Source organism: Xenopus tropicalis, chromosome 2 (genome assembly GCF_000004195.4).
Source record: "Xenopus tropicalis strain Nigerian chromosome 2, UCB_Xtro_10.0, whole genome shotgun sequence".
In the NCBI taxonomy this organism is placed as follows: domain Eukaryota; kingdom Metazoa; phylum Chordata; class Amphibia; order Anura; family Pipidae; genus Xenopus; species Xenopus tropicalis.
The window spans coordinates 153,096,580-153,124,387 of record NC_030678.2 but is presented as its reverse complement, the minus strand read 5'-3'; the positions used below and the strand labels follow the sequence as shown (position 1 = coordinate 153,124,387).

At 39.7% G+C, this 27,808-nt stretch overlaps 1 protein-coding gene and 1 pseudogene across 1 annotated transcript in view; one reads left to right on the top strand and one right to left on the bottom strand.

The window, feature by feature from the left end:
- Positions 1 to 544: 544 nt before the first annotated feature.
- Positions 545 to 27,808, top strand: part of pds5b (PDS5 cohesin associated factor B) — a 75,862-nt gene continuing 48,598 nt past the window's right edge. The window contains 7 exon segments of the mRNA NM_001114028.1: positions 545 to 628; positions 19,740 to 19,870; positions 20,066 to 20,269; positions 22,979 to 23,065; positions 23,155 to 23,252; positions 24,842 to 24,968; positions 26,158 to 26,238. Coding sequence (NP_001107500.1) covers positions 19,763 to 19,870; positions 20,066 to 20,269; positions 22,979 to 23,065; positions 23,155 to 23,252; positions 24,842 to 24,968; positions 26,158 to 26,238 — 705 coding nt within the window. The 5' untranslated portion in view covers positions 545 to 628; positions 19,740 to 19,762.
- Positions 3,090 to 3,185, bottom strand: LOC116409054 (annotated as a pseudogene).

Sequence of the window (27,808 nt, the reverse complement as noted above, 5' to 3'; positions counted from 1 at the left end):
AAAAAAAATTTTGTTTTTTGCATCTAAGACCTGAGTGTGCGGCATATTCTTTCATTCTTTCTAATTTTATATATATATATAAATGCCATGTGGTATGAGAAACAGTAGGAAGGAGGTCCCTGCCCCGTAGAGCTTACAATCTAAGTGACAACATACACAGCTTTTATGGGCCCATATAGGGCCACTATTACTTAGCCATGTAGTACCTACATGCATAAGTGTCGCCTGTAACATGACAGATGGTTAGGGAATGCACTGACAGCGTCCCCCCGCTGGCACAGTAGTGGAATGGATTTGCCCTGTGGCTACTGAATACTTTCCATTCCACTAGTCAAACGGATTTCTCACTCGCCCATAGTTGTAGAGCGCCAAGGTTTCGTCACCGAGAGGGGGTGGATCTATGGCAGTTCCCAGTTTGGCCGCCTGGGGCCGCTGCATGACCGTACAGCGGGGAAGGCCGCGCTTATTCCCATAGCCGCTTCCATTGGAGCTGCCGGAGACAAATTGGCGCCATTTTGAAGCTCTGGGCAGGCTGCACGGAGCGGGATAACACGGACGGAGAGGAGAGCGGGGAGTCGGAGCCGGAGGGGAGGGAGTACAACGTACTGGCGAGCGGCAACATATAAAGGTAAGACATACGGTGCCAGGGCCGGCGGGCAGAGGCCTGTGTTCCGGTGAGCGGCCTCCCGGCTGAAGGGAACGGTGTGCGGGGGATGCGGGGAGCGGCCCGGGGGTACGGAGCGCTGTGCTGCCCTCACTCAGTGCGGGGAAGTTGTCTGTAATGCTGCGCAGTCATGCTGTTATGTACAGCGCCATCGCTGGCCCCTCCTGTCGCTGAACTACAACTCCCAGCATCCTCCGGCAGCCCAAGCCTGCCCAGGGGTCGGGGGGCGGGGGGAGAGGAGTATAGTTTCAAGACTGCTGATCACAAAGGCACTGGGTGCCCGGGGGTGCCCTGTATTGTTACTGGGTGCCCTGTATAGTCACTGGGTGCCCGGGGTTGCCCTGTATTGTCACTGGGTGCCCGGGGTTGCCCTGTATTGTCACTGGGTGCCCGGGGTTGCCCTGTATAGTCACTGGGTGCCTGGTATAGTCACTGGGTGCCCGGGGTTGCCCTGTATAGTCACTGGGTTGCCCTGTATTGTCACTGGGTGCCCGGGGTTGCCCTGTATTGTCACTGGGTGCCCGGGGTTGCCCTGTATAGTCACTGGGTGCCTGGTATAGTCACTGGGTGCCCGGGGTTGCCCTGTATAGTCACTGGGTGCCTGGTATAGTCACTGGGTGCCCGGGGTTGCCCTGTATAGTCACTGGGTGCCTGGTATAGTCACTGGGTGCCCGGGGTTGCAGGGCATATATATTCTGCCTGGATATTAGATGCCCAGCCTCTCACATTGCTGCTGTATGACTGGGCATGCTGGGTAGTTGTAGTTCTAGAAGTGGAGTGCAGGCATTCCTGGCCTGGATTGTCAAGATTCTAAATAATTAAAGGCAGCCATAACCCAGAGTGACTTTCCCTTTAATAGCTGTCCCAGTGTGGGTGCTGTACATTTGTCTGGCTGTGGGTGCTGTACATTTGTCTGGCTGTGGGTGCTGTACATTTGTCTGGCTGTGGGTGCTGTACATTTGTCTGGCTGTGGGTGCTGTACATTTGTCTGGCTGTGGGTGCTGTACATTTGTCTGGCTGTGGGTGCTGTACATTTGTCTGGTTGTGGGTGCTGTACATTTGTCTGGTTGTGGGTGCTGTACATTTGTCTGGTTGTGGGTGCTGTACATTTGTCTGGTTGTGGGTGCTGTACATTTGTCTGGTTGTGGGTGCTGTACATTTGTCTGGTTGTGGGTGCTGTACATGACTGCCTGGGCCATGTATGACTAGAATGCCAAAAACCCACTGGCACTGTTCTCCTACCTACTGCTCACCCCCATTTCTGTTCGGATTAGAAGCTTTACTTTGTGGCCCTTTGTAGCTATTTGATGGTTGCTGCGGCTGCATCTCCTTACTATATACTTTATGAATGGCATTCATTGGCTGACAGCTGACACAGGTCATTGACACTAGGGCTTGTGTGACACTGATATACTAGTGCTTGTCTGACTTATTTACCACTTGAAGCCCCGCCTCTTTGAGGGTCCAATCTTTGGCTGGGGGCCCCTTAGCTCATGGTTACTGATATAGGAAACCTTTGTGTATGAGTTTAACCATCTAGATTGGCATTCAGGTGTATCTAGGAGATCAAATAGGCTTTCCCTCAAAATCTTACCCTCACTTGCATTGATACTGAGCCCCTGCTCCACAGTTGGGCGCTAGTGATGCTTGGGCCAACAGTTTTTTTTTATTTTTGAAAGCCCGAGGTCGTGCTTTCTTCCTAAGTGCAAAAAGTGCGAAAAGTGCATCGTGCAAAAAACACACAAAAGTGCACAAAGGGTGCGTTTAGCTGCTAGCCCCTAAAGGGGCAAAGCTGCCATACTCGATTCCCACGTGGCCAAAAGGCTCGGCGAAAAAAGAGTCTTCGAACCCTCCTTTGCCGAAGCTAGGGAGGGTCCCTTTACATCCCCGACCCCCGGACCAAAAGGCTCACGGGGGCAAGGGTCTTCGGACTCTCCTTCGCCGCAAGGCTAGGGAGAGTCCCTTTCCTCCGGAATCCGCCGAAGCTTCCTCCGAGGTACAGTCAAGGCCGAAGTCTTGTCTTAGGTCGGGGAGAGACAGGAGCCAAAAGGCCACACAGTCCTCCCCTTGGTCCGTGGGGCATACCCAAAAGGGCAACTGCACCCTCAGAACCCATTCGAAAGGGTCACATAGAAAAAAGTGCAGTGACAAAACAAGAAGTGAATAAATATAAAATAAGAAAAAGAGTGCCGTGTATACGGCCCCAGCCTGACGTCCGGAATTTTAAAAATTTCTCTCTGCTCATCAGCCAAAAGGCCGGGGGCAGAAGGAGCGAGTGCAGCATAAAAACTTAAAGTGCCATTGTGCAAAGTGCTGTACTAGTGCAGCGTGAGCCACCACCTCACTGTGCTTGTTCGGGCACCCTGGGGTCGCTACTCCCAGGGCACGGCGCACCTCGGGCTTTCATGCTACCGGCCCTCTGGCCAGAGGATCATGGTAGACTGTCTTATATAGGGGGGGAGGAGAACCCCCTTAAGAACAGATACTACACTTGATCTTAGCCAAAGGGCCGAGAAGCGAGAAGCTTGGGCCAACAGTTACTTGACCCGGGGAAAGCCAAACCTGCCCCGTTTCGACCCGACCCACCATACTGCAACTGTTTACATAACTGCGCCCGACTCCCCCATCTCTAGATGTCACAGGAGGGGATGGGCACAAGTCTATAAAAGGAGTTAGACCTGGAGATAAATGGAGAAAAGAGATTGGTGGGGGTGTATATTTAAGCCCGCCCATAACAAAGACTTAAATTGCTGGCCCAGCCCCCACAATTAGATACCAATGCTGCACTGTTGTAGCTCTTAATTCCACCCCCCCATTGCTGGCATGATGCTTAACCCCTATACCCATCTGCCACCTCCACATTTTAACTCGGAGGCTGCACTGTGCTCGGTGGTGTCTCTTGTTCTTTTAGATAGTGCCTCTGTCTGCCCCGGCTGTACAGCTGTCTGAGCACAACAGGCATTGCTTGCCAACCAAACTTTGTACTGTGCTTTCTTAGGGACCCTGGCACACTCGTAGGCATGATGCTGTAGAAGGAGTGCTGTGCGGCAGTATTGGCACTGGAATAACTAGCTTTTTATACATGGTCTGCAGTGTTTTCATTGGGAAATAAAAATGCAAGAATATATATATTTTGCTTCCATGTGGTACCGTCTCTAGTAAGAAGCCATGTATTATTGGCTGTGTATGCACAGGCTTTAGTATTGTGTGTGTATATGTGTATTGCTTGCTTCTGCCCTAGTGATAATGGCTGGTAAATGCCCTTTCAGAACTCTCATTAGTTACTAGAAAGCTGTAGTGTTGTTGGTTGTAAACTTGCCCATGTGTGTAACTTGTGTCTGTGCTGGTTTTGGTTTTCTTCAATTCATGTCAGGTATATTGCAGCTGTAAGGACAAACTGGGCATTCTATGTAGCAGGGAGGATTTCCAAGTAACGAGAAACTCGTGTTCTGGGCTCTGTCACTTACCTGAGCTTAGGGAGCAACTGGCAATATACAATATATAGATAGATATACTACTAGGCTGATTAGTTAAGAATTTAGAGGCATATTACATAGAAACCAGTGTGTTCTGTGTCAGAATTATCAACCCTATTGCATCAGTTTCTATGGCAGATTCCTGTGCTAGGGGATCCAGCAGCCTTCCCTGAAGTTCAGCTTCTCAATAGCAGCTTAGAGCAGACTGAGCATGTGCAGTGCCACTGGCACTGAGCAGATGATCTTGCAAGATCCAGCTGAACCTATGGGCTGATTGCAGTAGGTTTAGTATTTAAAGTGCATTATTTCTAGTTCTTCTTCTTTTCATATGTCTTTTTAAAAAGTTTTCAGTTTTTTTGGAGTTCACATAGATTTTTGACAAATATGTTATTGCCAGCATGTATTCTGGATACTGTATTTGAATGCTTAGATAAACTGCTAATTGTAAGAAAGATGTTTGTAATGTTGAGGAACCAATAAAATCAGTCTCAGGCAGACATGCAACCAGTGTACCCAGGTCTGTGCATTTGGTGACAGTTGAATAGCAGATTATTGGGCAGTTGGGCTTTTGTGCTTGTTGGTTAAAATAAGCCAGCACAGTCTTTGTTGTCTAAAGGGAAATCGATCAAGTCATATGCTAACAAGTGTCAGTCGCTGTACTTAGGGCATACAAATGATTATTGGCTCAAGTACGGATCTGTCACTCTCCTTAAAGGGGAACTGTTGCAAAAATGAAAATATAACATGAGCTTCATTTCATGGTAATAAATGACATTCTATATATAATCAGTTAAAAACCCTGTATCATTTCTGAAATCAAGTTAAGCTGGCCATACACGGAAAGATCTACTTATTTGGTGATTTTGCCAAATGAGCTTATCTTTCCTGGATGTGCCTACTTTGAAGTGGGCAATATCAGATTGATATGATTATTTGGCTGTCAGGCCAAACAGTTGGATGACATTTATGGGATGCAGGCAGTCAGGATTTTTAAACCTGCCCAATGAACATCTGGCTTATTTTCGCCAAGATATCTGTTGGGCAGGCCTGTCTGAGGGACATGGGCTGATGAGCTGCCAACTCGGACTGCCTGCAGCTTTAATTGGCCCGTGTATGGCCACCTTTAATCCGTGCTATCCTCCTCTCAGCAGTCTGTCTCTCTACATGCAGGAGTCAGAGCCAGACTTTAATTGACAGGACATATGTGTTGGTGTGTGCTCCCTTTGCCTAGACAGTAAATTGGAGCTGTCTTTTATAATAACTGACTGACACAAAGCTGCATGTAAAAAGAGAGACGGCTGAGAAATTGGGGAAAGTGAGCAGTAATTTGATTATTTCAGAAACAGAACAGAGAGATTGTAGTTGATTATATTTTCAAATGTTGTTATATCCATGAGCTGAAGCTAATATTACATTTTCAGTTTTGTGATTGTTCTCCTTAAAGGGGTTGTTCACTTTTATGAAAAAGTGTTTACAACTTTTCAATTGCTCTTCATGATTTATTTTTAATAGTTTTTACATTATTTGCCTTCTTCCTCTGTCTCTTTCCAAAGTCTAAATAAAGGTCACTTTCCCCAGCTGCCAAAAAACTATTGCTCTATAATAGGGGCTGGGCGATATACCGTTTAATACCGAATACCGGTGTTTTTTTTTTTTTAAAACTATATTCATTTTTCAGATACAGCAATACCGGGGTGTCAGGGTACTCACCCGTGCGTCCCGTTGCGCGCGTGTTTCAAAGCGCACGTACATGTCAAAGCGTGCACGTCCGTGACGCGCTGACGGCGCCGGTTCTGTGCATGCGTGGGGGGTATTTAAAGCTATGAAACGCCTCCTCCTGTGCTATGTTGTCTGCGGCCTTGCCTGGGAAACTAAGCCTGCCTGATTTACCTTACGACTTTCTGTTGCCGATCCTTCGCTTGCCTGACTCTGATTTTCAATACTGCAGTAATTATTCTCTAATTTATTAGGAAATGGGGTTAACACCTAATCATGCATGGAAAAAAAAAATACCGTCAAATACCGTGACACCGATATAATTTTGATACCGCCCAGCTCTACTCTATAAGACTACAATGTTATTATTACTCTTATTTTCTATTAATTTTTCTATTCAGGTCCTTTCCTATTCCTATACCTGTCTCTCATTCAAACCACTCTTTGGTTGCTAAACTAATTTCAACCCTAGCAACCAGATAGCTGCTGAAATTCCAAACTGGAGAGTTGCAGAGCAAGGCATGAAATATTAAAAAAACAACAAATAAATGAAGACCAATTGCAAATTGGCTTAGAATATTACTTTCTGCATCCTACTAAAAGTTAATCCAAAGGTGAACAACTTCTTTAAATATATATTATACCTGCATTTCCTGTAAACAAGCTCTTATTGGCTGATTCAGCAGATTTCGAAGTGAGTGCCAAGGGCTTTTGTTCAGGCTTCCTGATAAATAGGTGTATATATTGAACATACACAATACGCACAAAGACACAACAAAGATACTACTAGAGGTAAAGAGGGCCCTGCTCAGAGGAGCTTTACAGACATTCATTAAAAGTAGAATGAGCAAGCGAAAGATCAGTTAAAAGTTACATTTGCCCATGATCAATCCAGTATTAACCCCTGTGGTTATACTATGTACTTGAATAGAAAGCACAGGCAGTTACCTCTTTTAAATTAATTCATGGTTTCCTTACTCTTCCCATAATGGTAAGAAAATCAGTGGCACAAAAAGCAGTGATCAAAGGCCATATCTGTGACCCGTAATGCAGAATTTTCAGGCTGCACACAGGCAAGTCCTCTTTCTGTAAGGATTGCAAGGACAATTCTGAGGCTAATTGTGAAGTGTGAGCTTTCATAGGTCAGATGGGTTTGCAGCTTCAGTAATGGGATTAAATAGTGCAGAGACTCTCAGCATCACTGCAGTGTATATTTCCACTCACTGCTCTTCTCCATCATTAGACACAGAGGCTTCATGTTTCATCTTGCAATCTAGAATAGTAATGCTCCAAGCAACTTTGCTGGCTTCTTAGTTCATTATAAATGGACTATTTTGTACTAGTTTTGGTGTATGACTCTTCAGAACCGGAAAGCACCAATGAGGGTAATGGTACGTGCCAGTGGCTCAAACTGCATTCTTAAAAAGGAACAGGTAGAAATGTTTGTTAGGTATGAGAGGCAACATATATAATATGTGTGTAATAATCTGTGTGGGTGTTATCAGTTTTTTATACAGCACTGACATATTCTGCAGCACTGTGCAGAGACTATACATCATTCACATCAGTCCCTGTCCCAGTGGAGCTTACTGTCTAAAGGCCAATAAAATCTGCCAATTCAGTCATTACGGATCTACTGAGCAGCTCATTGGCCAGTGCATAGGGCCCTCCCATGGGCCTTCCTGAACAGTATCTGGCCGAAATATCTACATTGGTAAAAATGAAATCTATCCTCCCCATCCCAAAAAAACAAAAAAAAAAAACAAACCCACTAACCAAGGGGTATCAGATTAGACATAAAGGTTATCCCTGCTAAGCCTAAATCTACATATACCCAGGCAAAGAATGAATGTTTTAAAGTAATTAAAATATAGTCTGCTGTTGCCCTGCACTGCTATGACTGGTGTGTTTGCCCCAGAAACACAACTATAGTTTATATAAATAAGCTGCTGTGTAACTGAGGGGGCAGCCAGTCTGTATGAAAAAGGATCCGGTTACCTTATCAGCTTTGTAGACTAAAATGATGCTCTATAGAGCATATCTGTTATTGGCTATCCCTGTTTTAGTTGCCCCCATGGCTACACAGCATCTTGTTTATCTACACCAGTGATCCCCAACCAGTGGCTCATAAGCAACAGGTTGCTCCCCTACCCCTTGGATGTTGCTCCCAGTGGCCTCAAAGTAGGTGCTTATTTTTGAATTCCCGGCTTTTGGACAAGTTTTGGTTGCATAAAAACCAGGTGTACTGCCAAACAGAGCCTCCTGTAGGCTGCCAGTCCACATAGGGGCCACCAGATCACCAATCAGAACCCCTATTTTTAACCCCAGGAGCATTTTTCATGTTTGTGTTGCTCTCTAACCTTTTTTACATTTGAATGTGGCTCACAGGTAAAAAAGGTTGGGGGTCCCTGATCTACACTATATTAGCATTTCTGAAGCAAACACATAGCTTTTACCAGTGTAGGGCAACAGTTATGTTATGTTTAAATTACTTTAAAACACTTACATTTTGCTTTACTGTTCCTTTAAAAAAGCATGTTCAGAGTGTGTATGTAGCCCAAGTGGCATCACTGCCTGGCTGTCATAAGCCATTTCTCCTAACTGTTAAGGAACCTTTCTGGGAAGGAAAGCCCAAGGGGTGGCACACAGTAGCCACCCGTAGTAATGAATAGCCAGTATCGGTGACAAGAATTGATTTTTATTTTTTCAACACTAACATTGCTTAGCTACCACTTACAGCATCTGAGGAACACCGCTTTGCCTTATATACCCATGTGTTGCTGTGGCTAAAGCAATGATGCACAAAGCCACCGACATTTTACAATATAGAAGAGAAAATGTATTGGCTGCATCGTGTTGTTTTACCTATTTAGTGTATTGGGAACGTAGCTTTTATATTACAAAAAAACTGTACTTCATGTGAGGCTTTAATCGGCATGAATCTAAGATTAAAAAGACTGATTTGTAAAATCCACTTTGTACAGAGGTGCGTTGCTCTTCACTGGTTTTGCAAAAAGAAACTGCTGTGCGCTAATGATCCAATTACCCAGGGCTGTACAGTTCAGACAGGGCTTACCCCCCTCAGACTATTCGCTGAGCACTGAGCATGCTGTGCTACCATTCTTTATTAACACTGGCACCTCCAGGTATCCGGCTGGATAGGAAATGCCCGCTTCATGCAAGCAGTGCCACCCCACAATTCCTATTAACGTTTTTATACACTGTTTATATTTTAAGGGCTCTGCATTCCATGTGGTTTAAATAATCAAATGTGTTTAGAAGGCCTGTTGCATTCATATTTATAATGCTTTGTCCTTGTATCCTAGAACACATGGAGCTGAAGGGGCTGTTAAGGCAAATTTCCAGTTGCTCTTATTTTCCAAATGAATTTACAGCTTGATCGTTTAAGGTGCAGGGGAAAAATGTGTTAACCAAATGCAATGTACACTTGAAAATACACGTTTGTTACCCTGTGAATATGAGATAATGGTTTACTGGCTTTTTTTTTTTTTTTTCAATTCTGTCTTTGTGGGGGATGTATAAACTCTTTGTAATTTTCTGTGTTGCTAAAATGTGGGAATTAGCTGGTGTAATTAATTAATGATAATTAACTAAATCATTACAATAATTATATTAGTATATTTTGTATTAGGTTTATAAAATATAAATTGTGAGGTTGTATTGTAGCCAATATTCAGTATCTACAGTATGCTATATCAAGTGCCTCTTTTATACTGCCATGGGTTTTTGGTTAGTGCTAAAACAAATACATATTTAATATTACAAGTATAGGATCTATTATCTGGAATTCATGGGACTTTCCAGATAAGGGATTATTTCATAATTTGAATCACCATGTCTTCAGTTTATTTAAAAAAAAAAACCCACATAGATTGATTGCCACAATTATGCATTCATGCAGCTTAGATACCATCAAGTACAAGGTACAGTTTTACTTACAGAGAAAAAGGAAATCATTTTTAAAAATTTTAATTATTTCATTCAAATGGAAAGGTTGCCTTCCCATAATTTGGAGCTTTCTGGATAACATGTTTCCAGATAAGGGGTCCCAGTAAGAATATTTTCACCTACTGTTTATCTTATGAAAATGTTCTTATTTCAATATTCAACTGTTTTATCTTGTTAGAGTGGTGACATTACACAGACGCAAATAAAACACATATTGCCCCTAAAAAATAAATCTACCTATATATATATAATTGGTTGCCCCCCAAAAATGCCCCTAAAAGTAAAAGTACAACATTTTGAAGTGTTGCCTCCCACTTGTTTGGATTGCCAAAACATTAATTGCTGTGTTGTTGTGTTAATTGTTGTGTTTATTACTTTCTGTAGTGTAGTCAAAGGAACACTAACACCAAAAAGTGTTAAAGTAATTATATAATTATATTATACATGTTTAATTATACAATATTATATAATTACATGTAAATACTGTTGCCCTGCACTGGTAAGGCCATAGGCACACACAGCGTTTGTGCTGCTTTTCTCAACCTGCGTTTTTTTCTAAAAGCTGAGAGAAGCTGATCTGCTCCCTTCTGCAGCTCCATTTATCTGCACTGAAAAGTACAGCTTCTGCTTGATTGCGGGCGTTTTTTGGCCCAACCTCCGCTATGTACGCAGATGTAATATAGTTACATAGTTAAATAGGGTTGAAAAAAGACCATTGTCCATCAAGTTCAACCCATCCGAGTAAACCCAGCACACAACCTATACTAACCAATCTATACACTCACTAATACTAACTGTAGATATTAGTATCACAATAGCCTTGGATATTCTGATTGTTCAAGAACTCATCCAGGCCCCTCTTATAGGCATTAACAGAGTCTGCCATTACCACATCTCTAGGAAGGGCATTCCACAGCCTCACTGCCCTCACCGTGAAAAACCACCTACGCTGCTTCAAATGGAAGCTCTGTTCCTCTAATCTATAGGGGTGACCTCTGGTGCGCTGATTGTTTTTATGGGAAAAAAGAACATCCCCCAACTGCCTTTAATCCCCTCTAATTTACTTGTACAGAGTAATCATGTCCCCTCGCAAGCGCCTCTTTTCCAGAGAAAACAACCCCAACCTCGACAGTCTAACCTCATAGCTTAAATCTTCCATCCCCTTTACCAGTTTAGTTGCACGTCTCTGCACTCTCTCCAGCTCATTAATATCCTTCTTAAGGACTGGAGCCCAAAACTGCACTGCATACTCAAGGTGAGGCCTTACCAGGGACCTATAAAGGTACTTTAGTGCATACAATGTAGCTGCAGAAGGTAGCGAATCCGCTTCTCTCAGTCTGCAGATAAAGCACAGGTTGGGCTGAATGGAACAAATACTCTGTGTGCCCATGGCCTACAAGTTGTGTGTTTACTTCAGAAACCCTACTGTAGTTTATATAAATAAGCTACTGTGTAGCCATGGGAGCAGCCATTTAAGCTGGAAAAAGGGATAAAAGACACCGGTTAAGGATAAGCTCCATAGGATACAATGATGCCTTACAGAGCTTCTCTGTTATCTACTATGTAAACTGTGCCACTTAGCCCTATTCCAGTTTGAATAGCTGCCCCGTGGTTACACAGCAGCTTTGTTTATATAGACTATGGTAGTCTTCCTGAAATAAGCGCACAACTTTTACCACTGCAGGGCAATTGTACATTATATTTTAATTACTTTAATGGATGTGACACACAAGGAGATTAATCTCCTCTATCGGTGGCTACTAATCTCCTCGAATGCTTTCCTGCTGGAGAGAGTAGAAATTACTTGTAGGAAAATGTGGCGCTTCAGCTTTCCAAAGTCCCTCGAAGTTTCCTCCTTCGTGAGCATGTAGTTCACAACGTGGAAAACGTGTCCTCACAAGGCAACTTAGGAAAGCTGAAGCGACACGTTTTCATATTGGCAATTTGCATTATCACCAGTGGGAAAGAATTCAGAGGAGATTAATTGCAGGACGATTAATCGCCTAAAGTGTCATCATCCTAATACATTTCCACTTTTTGATGTTGTTGTTCCTTTAACAGTAAAGTGTTCACCTGTACCTATGGCTAATGCCACATGGGGCTTATTCTGCTAAGGCTGAGAATCGGCACCACATGGAATTATTATTCGCGTTAACTATAGTTAAAGGTGTCCCCTTCATTTGGATGGTTAAAGCCAAATCGGTTAACCATAAGTATAATACAAGCTTGTTTATAACCTTGAGGCACACGTACAACCATGTTGATGTCATCAGTGATGTCATCAGTAGTTGGAACAATAGAAGGTTGCACATATGCGGTGGAAGGATACTAGAAGGCTTTAGTTTAGTTTAGTTTAGTGTAAAGGAAATTAAAGCCCTATGTAAACATTTGACAGACATTTAATAAGCAATCAACCTTCAATTTCACCCACCCCGTACATTGGTTTGAGTGTTGTTGGTGTACCCTCCCTTCATTTTAGGAATGACAGGCCTACAGACTTGCAGGGCAACATGTTGCTCACCGACCCCTTGGATGTTGCTCTCAGTGCCCCCAAACCAGGGAGTTATTTTTGAATTCCTGACTTGGTGGCAAGTTTTGGTTGAATAAAAACAAGATTTCCTACCAAATAAAGCCCCCTGTAAGCTGATAGTGTGCATAGAGGCACCTAATAGCCAATCTTAGCCCTTATTTGACTGTGGCTCACAAGCAAAAAGGTTGGGGGCCCTGATATATATAATAAACCCTGTGTCTTGTCTAATGTGGGTTATTCTGGGAAGGGGCTCATCAGCAAATCCTAGAGAGTTTTCTGGATTTCTTTCCATAGCAGAAAATGGCCAACACATAGGAAATGTTGGTTAAAAAAAAAAAAAAAAAAGCTTTTCGGAGGGGTAGTTGTGTCCCTGCGGTTCTGCTCTGTTGGTAACTGCCAAAATAAAGGAAATGCTTAAGTAAATGATTGATACAAATGAGACTGAGAACAGATGCTTTTACGTTTTTGTGCTTCCTGAGAAATTACCATCACAATTCAGATGACAAAGCTCCCAAAAGCACCCAATTTTTGCTTCTTGTTCACATGAATTGGAGTAGGCAGGGGGTTTATACATTGGATATACAGAACTGCATACAAAGCAACAAATGTATTTTTTAGCTGTAATATTGGTGTGTAGGCGCCATCTCAGTGCATTGTGCCTGAGCTTTCAGAAGGAGCCAGTGAAGGAGCCATTAGAACTGCTTTCAGGTATCCTGTTGTTTCTCCTACTCCCATGTAACTAGAGGAGTCCCAAGCTGGACTTGGATTTCTTACTATTGAGTGCTATTCTGATACCTACTGGGAGCTGCTATCTTGCTTCCTCCCCATTGTTCTGCTGATCAGCTGCTGGGAGGGGGGGGGGATAGCACTCCAACTTGCAGCGTAGCAGTAAAGTGTGGCTGTTTATCAGAGCACAGGTCACATGGCTGTTTATCAGAGCACAGGTCACATGGCTGTGGCACCCTGGGAAATGAAGAATGTGGCTAGCCTCATGAGAAATTTCAAAATAAACTATAAAAAAAATCTGTGCTTTTGAACAGATTTCAATGCAGGATTCTGCTGGATAGCTCTAACTGATGTGTTTTGAGAAAAAAAAAAGTTTTCCCATGACAGTATAACATAAAAAAAATGTTTGCCCCTCAGTCAGATATTCTATAGAACAGATTTTAGGAAAAAGTCGGAAAGGTTCACAATTTAAATTTTGCATACCTTTGCTTGTTTCCACCTATATGTTTCATGCATCCCTGTGCAGTCACATCAGATCAGTGATCCTTATTTCCATTTAGTCTGCCATCTGCCGGATTCATTAAAAATCAATAGTAAAACACTGAACAGCAAATAGAGTCCTATCCCATGGGACACATTTATTACAGATATTTCTCTAAAAAAATACTCCTAAAGTCTATACAAGTTAAATGGGTGGGGTTTTCAAATATTCTTTCTGAAAATTCACAGAAAGGTCCTGCCCCATTTTACAGCAGCATTTTCATAGACAGGAAGCTGTGCAGATCCGATTGGTATCATTTCTAACAATTGGCTGCTTATACTATTAATTCTTTTGGGGTAATATCATCTTATTCATGGTACTGAACACACGGTGCACTTACTGTGTTTTTTTATTTTTTTATTTATAGGTTTTAACCAGAGCAATTTTGAGAGACAATAATGCTTTATATATATATAAAGACTAGTTTAATATCTTAACTACCCCTTTTATGGTTCAATATGTTTTCATTATTAAAATGTCAGTGAACACCTCTTAAAGGAGAAGGAAAGGTTAATAAAGAGTTCATCTCAAGCTGCAGGCATACCTTCAGTTCTCTCAATAGTGCCCTTAGTCTCCCCATATTTCTCCCATTCAGATGATCAGAAGCCTCATAGGAAAAAAAATGCTGAGCTGTGTAAAGAAAGTTCCTATAATGCCTCGCTCCTGCACTGAAACCCAGACCAAGTGAACATGCTCCGTTTGTAAGACTATGAGGAAGCTTCCTGCTGATTGGCTCAGATCCACATTCCTAAGGGGGGGGGGGTGAGTTATTGGCATTCTTGAGGGAGGGGGGAGCAGGAGAGAGGAGAGAGCTGCTTGTCTGTGGTAGAGGAAAACAGACAACAAATCCTGTATCTTTTGACAGAGAAGTGCTTATGGCTGTATTTACATAGACCTTTCTGATTTACCTTTCCTTCTCCTTTAAAATATGTTTGGTTACAGAACTACCTCTCACAATCTTATGACAGCAAAGCCTGAATATAAACAATATTAGTATGGATGTATAAACCGTCTGAATTATGGAATGATACAAATGGGTTCACAAGTTTAGAAGTTTTGGCTCTTTAGCCATAATGTATGAGATTCAATTTATACAATGGAAAAAAGTGTCAGAGCAGCAACCATACCCGATGCATTTATATCCTTACAGCAGTGGTTTCCAACCTTTTTTTGCACCATGGACCGGTTTCAAGCAAGACAATTTTTCCAAGGACCAGGGGTGGTGGATATAGACTAGAGCTTGTTTCCCTGCAACTAGATGTGCCCAGCCCCCTTGCTTGTTTTACTTCCACCTAAGTGGTGACATCCCCTGACGCTTAATATGGAGCTTTAAGTACTTTGGTCCTTTTCACAATCAGTAGAAAGCTTCCTGGGCTTCGCATAGCAGTTGTCATGAGGTTGAGATCACAGGTAATTGGGACCAGAGGTGGCCCAGTTAGCAAAGCCCACGGCCCGGTACCGGTCCCCGGCCCGGTGGTTGGGGACCCCTGCCTTACAGTATGAATTCAGATACATTCAGAACTGGCAAATACATTTTTTCCACTTAAAAATAAAACACAAGAAGCCACAAACAAAATTAGTGAGAATTTCAAATTAAAACGTTCCTAAGAAATAAAAGCTGAAAGCTCTGAAATGGGTACTTTTTTACGCATTGTGGGTCTCACTTACTCTGGGTAAACTATGGCTTTGTTTTGTGCATTTAGATTGTAAGCTCTACGGGGCAGGGACCTCTATCCTCTTGTTGCTTTGATTCTTAACTTATTTCAACTGTACCTTGTATTTATTTGTATTGTTACAATTTGTATTTATTTTAATAACCCCCTGTTGTATTAATCTATTCTACTGTACAGCGCTACCTACGTACATACATAGTTGAGAAACTAAAGGGCCAGCGTACCTCTTTTCATAATTACTTTAATAAATAAAGCATGTTCTAAATATACCTTTTGCCTATTGTTTTAAAAAAATATCCTTGCCAAAAATATCTGTGCCAAACAGGGCAGAAAGTAAACTACTAGCATGCCAAACATTTGCTCTTAAGTCTACTAAATCTATTATGATGTGCTGCCCATTATCTCACCACCAAAGGCTGCCATGGGGGGAGGGGGATTTGTTTATACAGGGGGTACTCAATGGACTGGTGAATTATTAAGCACCTTGTACGAACTACGAAGTTGGAATGGAACTTTCATTGTAGTTTATGCTATTAATTAAAATTTAACCACAAATACCCCTAGGAAAATAGTTTCCCCCTACTAGAGGAGCCTAATAGGACACATACTCCAGTTGGGGTAAACAATACTAGTATGCCGCCAGCATCCAGAGGCAGCCATTGTGATTCTCCAAGCACGCCAATAACGAGGACAGTCCAAGCTCTTTCATTATTTGGATGCAAGTGATATCACACATGTATATTATGATCAGGCCAGAAGACTCACTCATTATACATATGGGTGTGAACAAACATGGCCGCCTGCACCACTGGCTCCCTCCCTGTGGCATAACTATTTTCCTATGGTAAATTAAGTATTGTGTTGTTTAGTTGTGCACACACACACACCATTAGTTTATACCACATAGTTTGTGATATGCAGCTTTTTTTCTTTCCTACCTTGCACAGAAAATAATGAAAACCTGTCCACTCTGAAATATTAACTTCCCAATGTACATGAAAACCATTTAATATTACATTAGGTATTTGTTAGTGTTACTGCTGTGGAAAGAAAATGATCCGCCAAATAATTGTTGCAATATTTGTAAATTGGACCCTAAATGAGAAAAAGTCATTTAGGCATTTTACTGCCAATAGATTTGCCACATTAGTGCCACCTAGAACACTGTATTTATTCTGCAGAAAGCTTTATCATACCTGAGTAAAGAGCCCTAGAAACTCCCTCCGTTTAAGATAGCAGCTGCCATTTTAGCTTGTTCTTTGTAGCTTCTTGCTGCAACTCCAGCTATTGGTAGCTCAGATTACACATTCCTAAGGGAGGAGGGGGGATTAGTTTATAAATTCTTATGGAAGGGGGAGCAGGAGAGAGCTGCGCAGACTCTGGCCCTGGGAATGAAGGATTTTTCTAGAGAGGAAGTCAGATACCAAAGAACATGTTTACAAAAAAAGGAGAAACCTTTCTGATAAAGCTTACTTAATTTTTACCTTTCCTTCTCCTTCAGTTAAGCAATCTTTGGTTGAGCACATATTTAGTTGAAGTTATAGCATATATATATATATATATATATCTCTGTTACTGTATTTCAGTAGCGGATGCTAACCAAGGCTTCTTGAGCATATTAGAGGGTGTTTTTAGGTGCTTTCCTGGCAGAGAAATCACTCACTTTCAGCTAAAAATTTATTCATTTATTTTAAAAGATCCAGTTTAATATGAACAATAAATAGCGTTCTGCACATTATTTTTATTAACATTGGTTCCATGATTAGAGTTTGTGCTGAAAATGACTTTTGCCAGATATTTTAATTAGGAAATAAAAAAAATTTTTTTTTTTTTTGTTATTTCTTGCTCTAAATGTGACAAAATGTATAACTGAAACTAAAGCCACATTCTATTTCCCACCCCCAAGGATCACAATCAAATAAACTAGCAGCCACTGTGAATCCTCTATAAGAATAATCCCCTTTCCCCAGCTACAGCCAGCTATTTTCACTGAACTCACCCCCTCCCGTTCCTTATAAGCAGGGCAGTTTGTTCAGTGCTCTTGTTTAAGCAAACCCCTTCTCTAAGCAGCTTATTATTTGGGGCTTCTCTGGGACTGGTAATTAGCTCCTCTGTTCTGTGGGACAGAAAGTGAAACCTCACTTCACATTCTTGTTTAGTGCCAGAAATAACAAAAATCATGGATATTATGTATTTAAAACAATAGGCAAAAATTGATCAGCAAGTGGGTGGTATACTGTCAGCATTCCAAATCATGGGAATGGGGGGGGGGGGTCTTGAAAGGGAAATAAAAAAAAACAAGTCAACGGTACCTCATTCTGTGTTGAGAATATACCAGACCATGAGCAACCAAAGGGTATAGCCCTCTTTAAGGCCAAAGTCACTTATCTGATAAGAGCTCTTGTGACCCTCAAGTTGGGTAACTACTGAAGGCCTAGTTCAGACTGAGGACTCCCTACTAAGCGCATTGCCATTATGTGTGAGGAACCAAGCACTTATATTTAGTCTTTATCTTGTTCTAAACCCTCAGAGGGTTAGTCATACATGGGCTTATTGATTCTGGGCATAATGAACTGGAATACAAAATAAGTCATGAAATGCCATCCATAAAGCCTGACACAATATGTCATGCATATATGTATAGCAGAGAGTTGATGGTAGAAAAGTGTTAGCTAATATACTTTGATATTGTGGTTTATAAAACATGGTTTCCTTGCCAATATCTACAGGTAAAAATCTAAAATCCTGGGCAGTATAGAAATTTAATCTGTAGAAACTCCCTAGAAACTGGGGGACATTTGGTTTAAGTTTAAAGATGTTATAGGCTTGGTTACAATTATTTCAAGAGAGCAGAAGTCATACTGGAACATACTGATAAATGCAGAAAAATTTATTTAGAGATTACATCTCATAAAAACCTAAACTTTCAATCATAACCTGAAAAGGAAGTGTTGAAAGTGTTTATAAAGTGTGAATAAAGGCTGAAACTGCATTTGCAAAGGCACATTAAGTAAAATTGCATAGATTTACTTTATAGCACTTTATGGCTATAAAAAATGACTTATATTTCAGATTGGTAATCATCTGCTAATCCTTTAGGTCGGGCAGTTTGGCCATTTCCTACCAAACTCAAAATCCAGTTAGTCTAGCTCCTCTCTTCTGCTTATATCCTCACCTTTGGGCAGTCAGCTATACACATGTATCGGTGCTATTTAGTCATCAATCTGGATAGCAGCACTGCTGTAAATATCAGTCTGTGTGCAGCCAGTCAGTTTTAATGAGAGAGGCCTTCCCCCAAGGGCAATGACGGACAAGATGTTTTGGTGCCTGCATTTAATCTCTGCTAATTTAGAGGAAATGAGGGACGCTTTGTTGTCCGCTATATCTGACATTATTCACAGGTGAAAAAACATCACGTCTGTCTTTGACCTAAAGAGCAAGTTAACCTTGATTTCTTTTGATATTCTGTTGAGAGGCAGAGGTGAGAGAGGTTCTCCAGTCATCAGTTACAAAAGCTATAAATGCTAAGCCATTCCCGTAACAGGAGAATTTGTGCAGATGCTGTCTACCCATGTAATGCTATAGACAAAAATAAATGTCTAAGCTCTATTGAACCTGGGTCTAAGGGAGTTCAAACAATTATTGTCATCCCAGAAGGATGAACTGGATAATTTTGAGTTTAGATGGGAAGATAAATCTGTGCGCTGCTCTTCCAACCTCTTTTAGATGAAAAAGGATTTTTAGATTAACTCTATGTGAAGATAAAGTTGTTTGAGCTTGTTATGGAGTTTGGTGTGGGGATTCTTTATAATCCAGTAGACAAACTTGTGATTTGGGTGCTGCATAAGATGACTTTAACTGAATTTCCAGCACAACGTTACATGAAATGGCAATGGTGCCATGTTTTGCTGCAAGAGTAATATTAAATGGACTGCATCAGTTAATTGTTTTGGTCCTTGCTCTGATGGCTCCTATACCTGTCCTTGTAATTCGTTAATTTGGCCCTTGGGCCAAACAGTTGATTTAGCTCAACATCATCCACTTTAGGATGAAGACACACGGAGCTACTAGTAGCAGTCAAGGCTACAGAAATATACCTTTACCATTAATTTTCTATAAGTGTGTTATAGCAGAGGCATTTCCCAGTATTGTCTATGACAGGGTATTTTCCGGCATTTAGTAGCTGTGACAAGTAGCTGCTGCTAAGTAGCTCCATGTGTCTTCACTATTAGGTGGATATATTGTGAGAAAGGTCTGCTTGTTTTGGGTTTAAGAGTATATCTGAGACAATTCACATTTTTAAATGGATAAATAATGCTAATAATTTACTGTTAATTCAATCTTTTCATCCCTGTATTTCTATTCATTTTGGTAATGAAGCAAAAGCAAAAGAGATTTTTTTTGTAGACTTCCTGTTAAGTTGATTTTGTTTTTGTTTTTTCAGGTGCAAAAATTATTTGAGCAACCATGGCTCACTCCAAGGCCAAGGGCAATGATGGAAAAATCACGTATCCCCCAGGTGTCAAGGAAATATCAGACAAGATTTCAAAAGAAGAAATGGTTAGACGGTTAAAGGTGAGTTATTTCTTTGTCTCTGCAAAAGTGCGTCCCTTAATGGCTGCAAACTCAGCAGGACAATTGCACTAGATTTTTATTGGGTGATAACTGATTTTCTTAAGTTATTTTTTTCTAAACGCTGCATACTTAGTGAATATTTAATAAGATAACTTTCAAGCATAGCTTAAAACTGAACCTATTGTATTTCCCTAGATGGTTGTAAAAACTTTCATGGATATGGATCAAGACTCTGAAGAAGAAAAGGAGCACTATTTGAACCTTGCTTTACACTTAGCCTCTGACTTTTTCCTCAAACATCCTGACAAAGATGTACGATTGCTTGTGGCATGCTGCCTTGCTGATATTTTTAGAATCTATGCCCCAGAAGCTCCATATACATCGCCTGAAAAATTGAAGGTAAGGCAGATAATGCTCTAAACGTTAATTATTCAACAGCAGGGCACTGCAGGAAACTTCTATAGAGACACACAATAAAGTTAAACCTATTAGAAGAAGATATTTGTACTTACTGCTAAAATATACATTGCACTGAAATAGCTTTCCATCACAGTATTGTGAATAAAATGTAGACACTATAGTTGTTCTACTCCTACTCATTAATTGAGATTGACACCAAGGCTTAAATTCTTAAGCAGTGCCTTTAGTTTCCCTGGATGAATAAGTTATTAATATAAGTAAGTATATAACAGGCCTTTGTCAGGGCCTATGTAAAGTTTTTAATAAGTTTGTTTAATGCCAGTATAGGCAGTTGTATAACTGTCTTCTGCAAAGTTAGATGGATGTTAGATGTTGGATGGAGCACGCCAGGACAACTTTTTCAATAAAAAAATATTATCCTTTATTTCTTGCTTCCATTAAAAACATATAGAGAAACTGAAACCCCCCAGCTTGACACGTTTCATGGCTCAAGGCCACTTCATCAGAAGCTATATAACTGTCTTCTGTACTGTCTCCATTTTACTAATGACAAACCATATATCATTTTGAAAGTCAAAGTAGAATAATATACTGTATGATATTTATAGTTTACTAGTGATTGGAAATTTTACAGTAATCAAAGGTGGTGAATGGGAGTGCACTGACAAATCCTCTTTCCTGTTAAATATCATGAGAATAATTACATAGACCCTCTATTTTACTTTTAGTGGTAAAGGTATAGGATCTATTATCTGGAAACCTATTATCTGGAAACATACGAATTATGGGAAGGCCATCTCCCATAGACTCCATTATAAGCAAATAATGCTAATTTTTAAAAATTATTTCCCTTTTCTCTGTAATAATAAAACAGTACCTTGCACTTGATCCCAACTAAGATATAATTACCCCTTATTGGGGGCAGAACAATCCTATTGGGTTTATTTAATGGTTAAATGATTCCCTTTTCTCTGTAATAATAAAACAGTACCTTGCACTTGATCCCAACTAAGATACAATTAATCATTGTTGTAAGCAAAACAATCCTATTGGGTTTATTTAATGTTAAATAATCTTTTAGTAGACTTAAGGTATGGAGATCCAAATTACTGAAAGATCCCTGATCCTGAAAACCCCAGGTCCTGAGCATTCTGGATAATGGGTCCCATGCAGACATTTGTTTTAAATCCATAAATTAGCCCCATACAGACAAATGTTACAAACCCAGTGTATGAATTAGGCTGTAGTAGAGTAGTTTGTGCCCCCCCCCCTTTTTCTTTTTGTTTTAAATTTTTGGTCAAGGCACATTTTAACAAGGTTACAGATAAAAGAAAATAAGGTTGAATCAACCATTCAGTCTTAGTTCTAAGAATATCTAGAATAGCAAGTATGCTTTATAATTTGGGCTACATATTGGAATGATTCTGATCATTGAACAGAAACATAAACCAGAGTATTTAATTTTATGATTTATCCTGTTTAAAGCAAACGTGCTAAGGAAACGGGCTCCCGTCCCCCCTTTTGCCTCCTTACTTTCTTGACCGGACAATTTTTACACTGGGGAGGACCCTTCTGTTATTTAAGCCACTTTCTCTCGATTTTAGAAACCAGCCAAAGATTTTAGAGCTGAAATGATGATGGCAGCATAAGTGTTGCTTCTTGTCCTGGATAACTATAACAATATTATAAGTCACTGAGGAGTTCCATGACCATATAAAAGCACAAGGCTGTAGGCTTCCTATTTTACAACATTTACTGTAATACACAAGTTTCAGTAAGTTGTGACAGAAATGACAGCACAGTTTATAAAGATATAATTTACATGATAGTCATTGCTTTAGTGTATTATAACGTAACAAACATCAGCGTTAGGCCTCTGTACAACTCAGTTATTTCATGCCATAGAATACACTCTGAGAGTGCAAAGTACAGTATTTGTTGTATAGAACTGATTTACAGATACTTTACCCAGCATCTCACATGGCACCACTTTCCATTTGGTTATGGCAAATAAAGCATAAATATTATTTTGGAAGCATACTTACTCCCTGACAGTTTCTTATGGCTTGAAATAAGCAGCAAGTTAAGTTTAAATTTAGTGAGTGTACATTGAATTAAGATCTGCTTATCACCTAATTTTTTGAGTACCATATCACTTTGTTTTTTAAGCCATTCTAGTCATGTTAGATACCTCAAAGATTCCTTATTTGCAAATGATTTATAGGTAGGGGTATGGGACCCATTATCCAGAATGCTCGGGACCTGGGGTTTTCTGAATAAGGGGTCTTTATGTAATTTTGATTTTCATACCTTAAGTCTACTAAAAAATCATGTAAAAATGAAATAAACCCAATAGGAGTGTTCTGCATCCAATAAGGATTAATTATATCTTAGTTGGAATCAAGTAGAAGATACTGTTTTATTATTACAGAAAAAAGGAAATAATTAAAAAAAAAAAATCTGAATTATTTCTTATAATGGAGTCTATGGGAGATGGCCTTCCCATAATTTGGAACTTTCTGGATAAGGGGTTTCCGGATAACAGATCCCATACCTGTACTTCCTCATTTACCCTTTATAAAAAGAAGATGCTTTTCAACTTATCATACCAGCAAAATGTAAAAATGAGTGGGTACAAATTGTTGTAAAAATATGTAGTCATTGATGTATTTCTTTTTTTGTTCTTAGGATATATTTATGTTCATAACAAGACAACTGAAGGGGCTTGAAGATACAAAGAGTCCACAGTTTAACAGATACTTCTATTTACTAGAGGTAAGCTATGAATATTGTGTTTTGTAATGTTTACATTGACTGTAACGTCGTCCTATATGAATTGTTACATGTGTCCCTTCTCTTAACAGAATATCGCATGGGTGAAATCCTATAATATATGTTTTGAGCTAGAAGATAGCAATGAGATTTTTACGCAACTGTATAGAACACTATTTTCTGTGATCAAGTAAGTATAAATAAGTTAGTAATGTCCAAGATGTTTCATGTGTTGGGCTTCGTGTTTCTTAGGAATGTGTGGTTTTTTTTTTTCAATTTCTGTAAAATGGAATAAGGAAACATAGAATATTTTATGCTGTTTTCCAGGAATATAGATTCTGTTGCTGTCAGTCAAAGGTTTTAAGGAAAGGGATGTCTAATGCATTGACGGCTGCTGAAATGTTAGGCACCCCCTGGTGAATTTATTGCAATTTATTTCCTACTGGCTTAGAGAACTTTCTAAAGAAGCATTGAGCTACTTTCAGACATCTCTTTCTGACTTACATGGACAATAGAGTTGCAGTTGATTTTACACTACTGGTTTTTTTAACTAGAAGGTTGCTCAGGCTAGTGCAGTGGGGAAAAAAAAGCCTTATTAACCTTCTACTTTTCATGGATTAGGGCAGATTGACGATTGTTTGTTTAAAGGTGAACTAAAGATTAAGTAAAGAAGTAGGCTTGAAATTAACCCTGTAGCATCAGTATATACAACAGGAAACCTCATTTTCTGCTTGATAATGTGCAACAAACCATGAGCTTGGCTTCTAAACAGCTGCTTAGAGCACACTGAGCATGTGCATGTCACCGAGACACCTAACAAATTCCAAGATGGGGAGTGCCAGTGCGGAGTCATTGCTTCTATAGAGATGCTGAACTTTTAAGCTGGTGCAGTTAGTTTAACATATAAAATATGACATTTGTATTCATATTAATTTTTTAGGGTTTATTCTTTATACAAACTCAACTACTTACTGGTGGCTGTAAGTGTAAAAACAAAACAGGGATCATTTAATGCTTTATAACAAAAAGTTCTAATTATTTTACTTGTCTAAAAAAAAAAAAAAAAAAAAAATGTTATACATAGCATCATAGCGCCCAGAATAACATACCTTTCTCCCTGCATTCAGTCTTATTTTATTACTACAGCACAAGTAGCTAATTTCAGCTACTAACAAGTCTTGTGTGAAGCTCAACCCCCATTTTTGTTCTTAGCTCTACTTTTTTTGACTGTGAGTTGCCTACTGTGCATATTTGCTTCCTCTGCGCCAGTGAAATTAATCAGAACAGAAAAGGGGGTGAGACTTCACACTAGACTAGAAAGTAGCTGAAATAAGACTGAATGCAGAAAGAAAGGGGTATTGTTATTCTGGGTACTATTGAGTAACTTTAGAGAGAGAAAAAGTTTTTTACTTATTATTAGATATTGTGATTTAGGCAGGCAAGACATCCTTTTCCCCTAAAAAGTATAGATAGGAGCTGTTCTGCAATTTGTCTTACTAAAGTTGTCTCCATCTTTATGTCCTTCAGGAGAATAACATTATATTTCCTACCTGCAAGTGCTGTTCTGTATAATGCTTATGCACAGCACAACTTGCGCTATTCTAACAGATAAACGTCATGAGGTTTATGAATTAAATGGTACAGATGTCAAAAAGGCATTTGTATGTTCCATTACAGATCATTGACTCAGTAAAACTGTTGCTTTTTAATAAGGATAAGGGAGACTGCATAGACATTTTTAATTGAAAAAGTAACTTTGCCAATTTCCTTGATTTTTAGTAATGGACACAATCAGAAAGTTCATATGCATATGGTGGATTTAATGAGCTCTATAGTTTGTGAAGGCGATACCGTTTCTCAGGAGCTGCTCGATAGTGTCCTTGTCAACTTGGTTCCTGCACACAAGGTATATATTTCTCAATATTATGGGTGTATTGCTAATAATAAAACTGGTATATAGATTATATATATTCTACTGTTCTTTGAACTGTTTTTGCACCCTCAGAAAAACTCATGCGTTGAGTTGTAAAACTTAAACTAAGGATTCTAAAGGCAAAATATTTTAATTGATATTTGTGTTCTGTCTGGAATAGGCAACTGTTTTCGAAAATACATCTACTAAATATTTTTTACTGTTTTTTTTAGTATGAAACAAACGTTGTTTGCATTTTAAACAACTAATGTTATTACCGTTTCACATTTTATGACCATCCCCTGGCTTCCGCTTTACATGTATCCCCAGTAGAGTTATACTGCTTTCGCCAGTGCCTTTCTTCTGCTTGTCCCAGCTGCACCTTTCTCCTGTATATTGCAAAATAGTTGCTTTGTGCTACACAGAAGGCAAATATCAATTAATATGTTGTGGTTTTTATGTTTTCGTAAGCAGATTTAAAAGAATTTGAAAACTTGTATTGTTCCTCATTGGTTACAAAAAAGGCATCCGAAATTAAGTGAAACATTTTCCCACAAGATGATAAATTGTTAATTGTATTATTTTTTAACACTCGGATGTCTTATTTACTGCCTGTTGGTTCTTTCTCTTGTGATGTACCACAGGGCTACCTAACTCATCCATATTCCCTCATTCACAGTTATACATACTGATGCTGAAAATGATGCGCATTGTCTTTTACAGTAGCCATGACAAGTAGCTGCTTCTAGCAACTCTATGTCTTTACACCCTTAAATGGACAGTATACTCCGGTTTTCAACATGAGCTTGATAAATGGGGCATGTACATAACATGCTTTTTGGCTATTGTGTTAGTAAGAAAATATCTATTGTTTCTGGCACTAAACAAGAAAATAAAAAGCACTTCTGGTAACTTCCTGGCCGAACGGTTGGATGAAAAGCTAATACAACAAATCACCTTTTATGTCCCTCACCCCTCCAACTGAATGTACAGTTCTCTATTGTAAATGTGTGTTTATGTATTTAAATGCATGTGTGCGTGTATGTATATAGTGTATGATATACAGTAATAATAAGGACATTTTCCACTTTTTACATTATCTGTGGTAAATTGTTTGGGTTTCAGGTATTGGCCTGTGGTTCTAGAATGATACCAACCAAATAATGTGTGTTTTTGGTTTCAGAATTTAAACAAACAAGCTTATGACCTGGCAAAAGCTCTGCTTAAGAGAACCGCTCAAGCTATTGAACCATATATTACAAATGTAAGTTTCAACTTAAAAAGTAATTATTTTTAATACTGTTATTTTTCTTAAAGGGAAAACCAATGAAATGAATTGATGCAAATATACTAATGGTGCTTTTCTGTACCCTTGTACTCTTTACCTTCATTTTCTGAGATATTTTTATGTTTAGACTTCTGATAACAGGTTTTGGCTCAACTGGGAGTCAGCAACTAATCTCCCCAATATGACATCCCACTGGATTGAATGTAAATCGCCGGTGGGATGGCATATGCAGCGACGCGATTTTGGGAAATCACAGTGCTGCATATGCCATCCCACCCACGATCTACATTCAAGCCGGTGGAATGGCATATCGGGGAGATTAGTCGCCCGAAACAAGGGCGATTTGACGTGGGCAACTAATCTCTCTGTCTACCACTGCCCTAAAATGGATCCAGAATATGCATAAACAATTAGCGCCATGGCAGAGGGGGAAATCTTTGCTACTGTGGGTGAAAAATCTTAAGCATACCTCTTTGCTAACATTCTGATTGCCATGTTAAAACACCTGATTCACCTTTATGTTAACTTTTAGTAAGTTATAGAATGTTCTATTCCTAGCAACTTTTTAATTGGTCTTTCTTATTTATTTTGTATAATTTTTGTATTAGTTCTGTCTTCTACATCTTTCCAGCTTTCAAATGGGGGTCACTGACCCCGGCAGCCAAAAAAAACTATTACTCTGTGAGCTTATAATTTTATTATTATTGTTACTTTTTATTGCTTTTATTTTTATAAGTCCCTCTCCTAGTCATATGCCAGTCTCTCATTTAAACCACTGCCTGGTTGCTAAGGTAAACAACATACTAACAACCGTATAGCTGCTGAAATGGAAACCAATTGCAAGTTGTTGTTGTTGTTGTCAAAATATCATTGTACATGTCATACTAAAATCTGAAGGTGAACAACCCCTTTTAGCCAGATCGCCACATGAAAAGCATTTTACATGCAATGATCAGAATGTTAGTGAAGAGAGGTATTTTCAGGTTTGTTGAGATTTGTAGCGATTTGACATCCGCAGGTATTGCAGATTATCAGCTGGCCACAAATCTTGTTAGCCACTGCCTTTAGGGTTGCTGACACTGTCCTTTAAAAAGCTGTTGAGCTGAAAGCCTGTTGTTAAATTTGTTTGGACTGAAAGCCCAGTGAAGATAAGCTTTGGTTTGTCATCTTCCAGTTCCCAATGGCCTGGTTCATGGTGCATTGACATATGAAATTCATGCCCAATTAACCAATGACTGACCGTCACAGTACATGGATAGTGCTCGTTCCATCATATATTTTAACAGCAGAATTTGCACTCTGAGACATCTTTATTACCTGGTTGGATATACCTGTATTTCATAGTGAATGAATACACAAATTAAAAGTTTAGCAATAAATCAGATTATATAAAAATTGGCATAGAAATGGGTACAGGTAGAAAACTAACATTTACAACCTTTGTCTTTTGTAATTGTTCCCATTGATTTAAATAAAAATTGGAACCGTAACACCAAAATATGAAAGTGTTTTAAAGTAATTAAAATATAATGTAATGTTGCCCTGC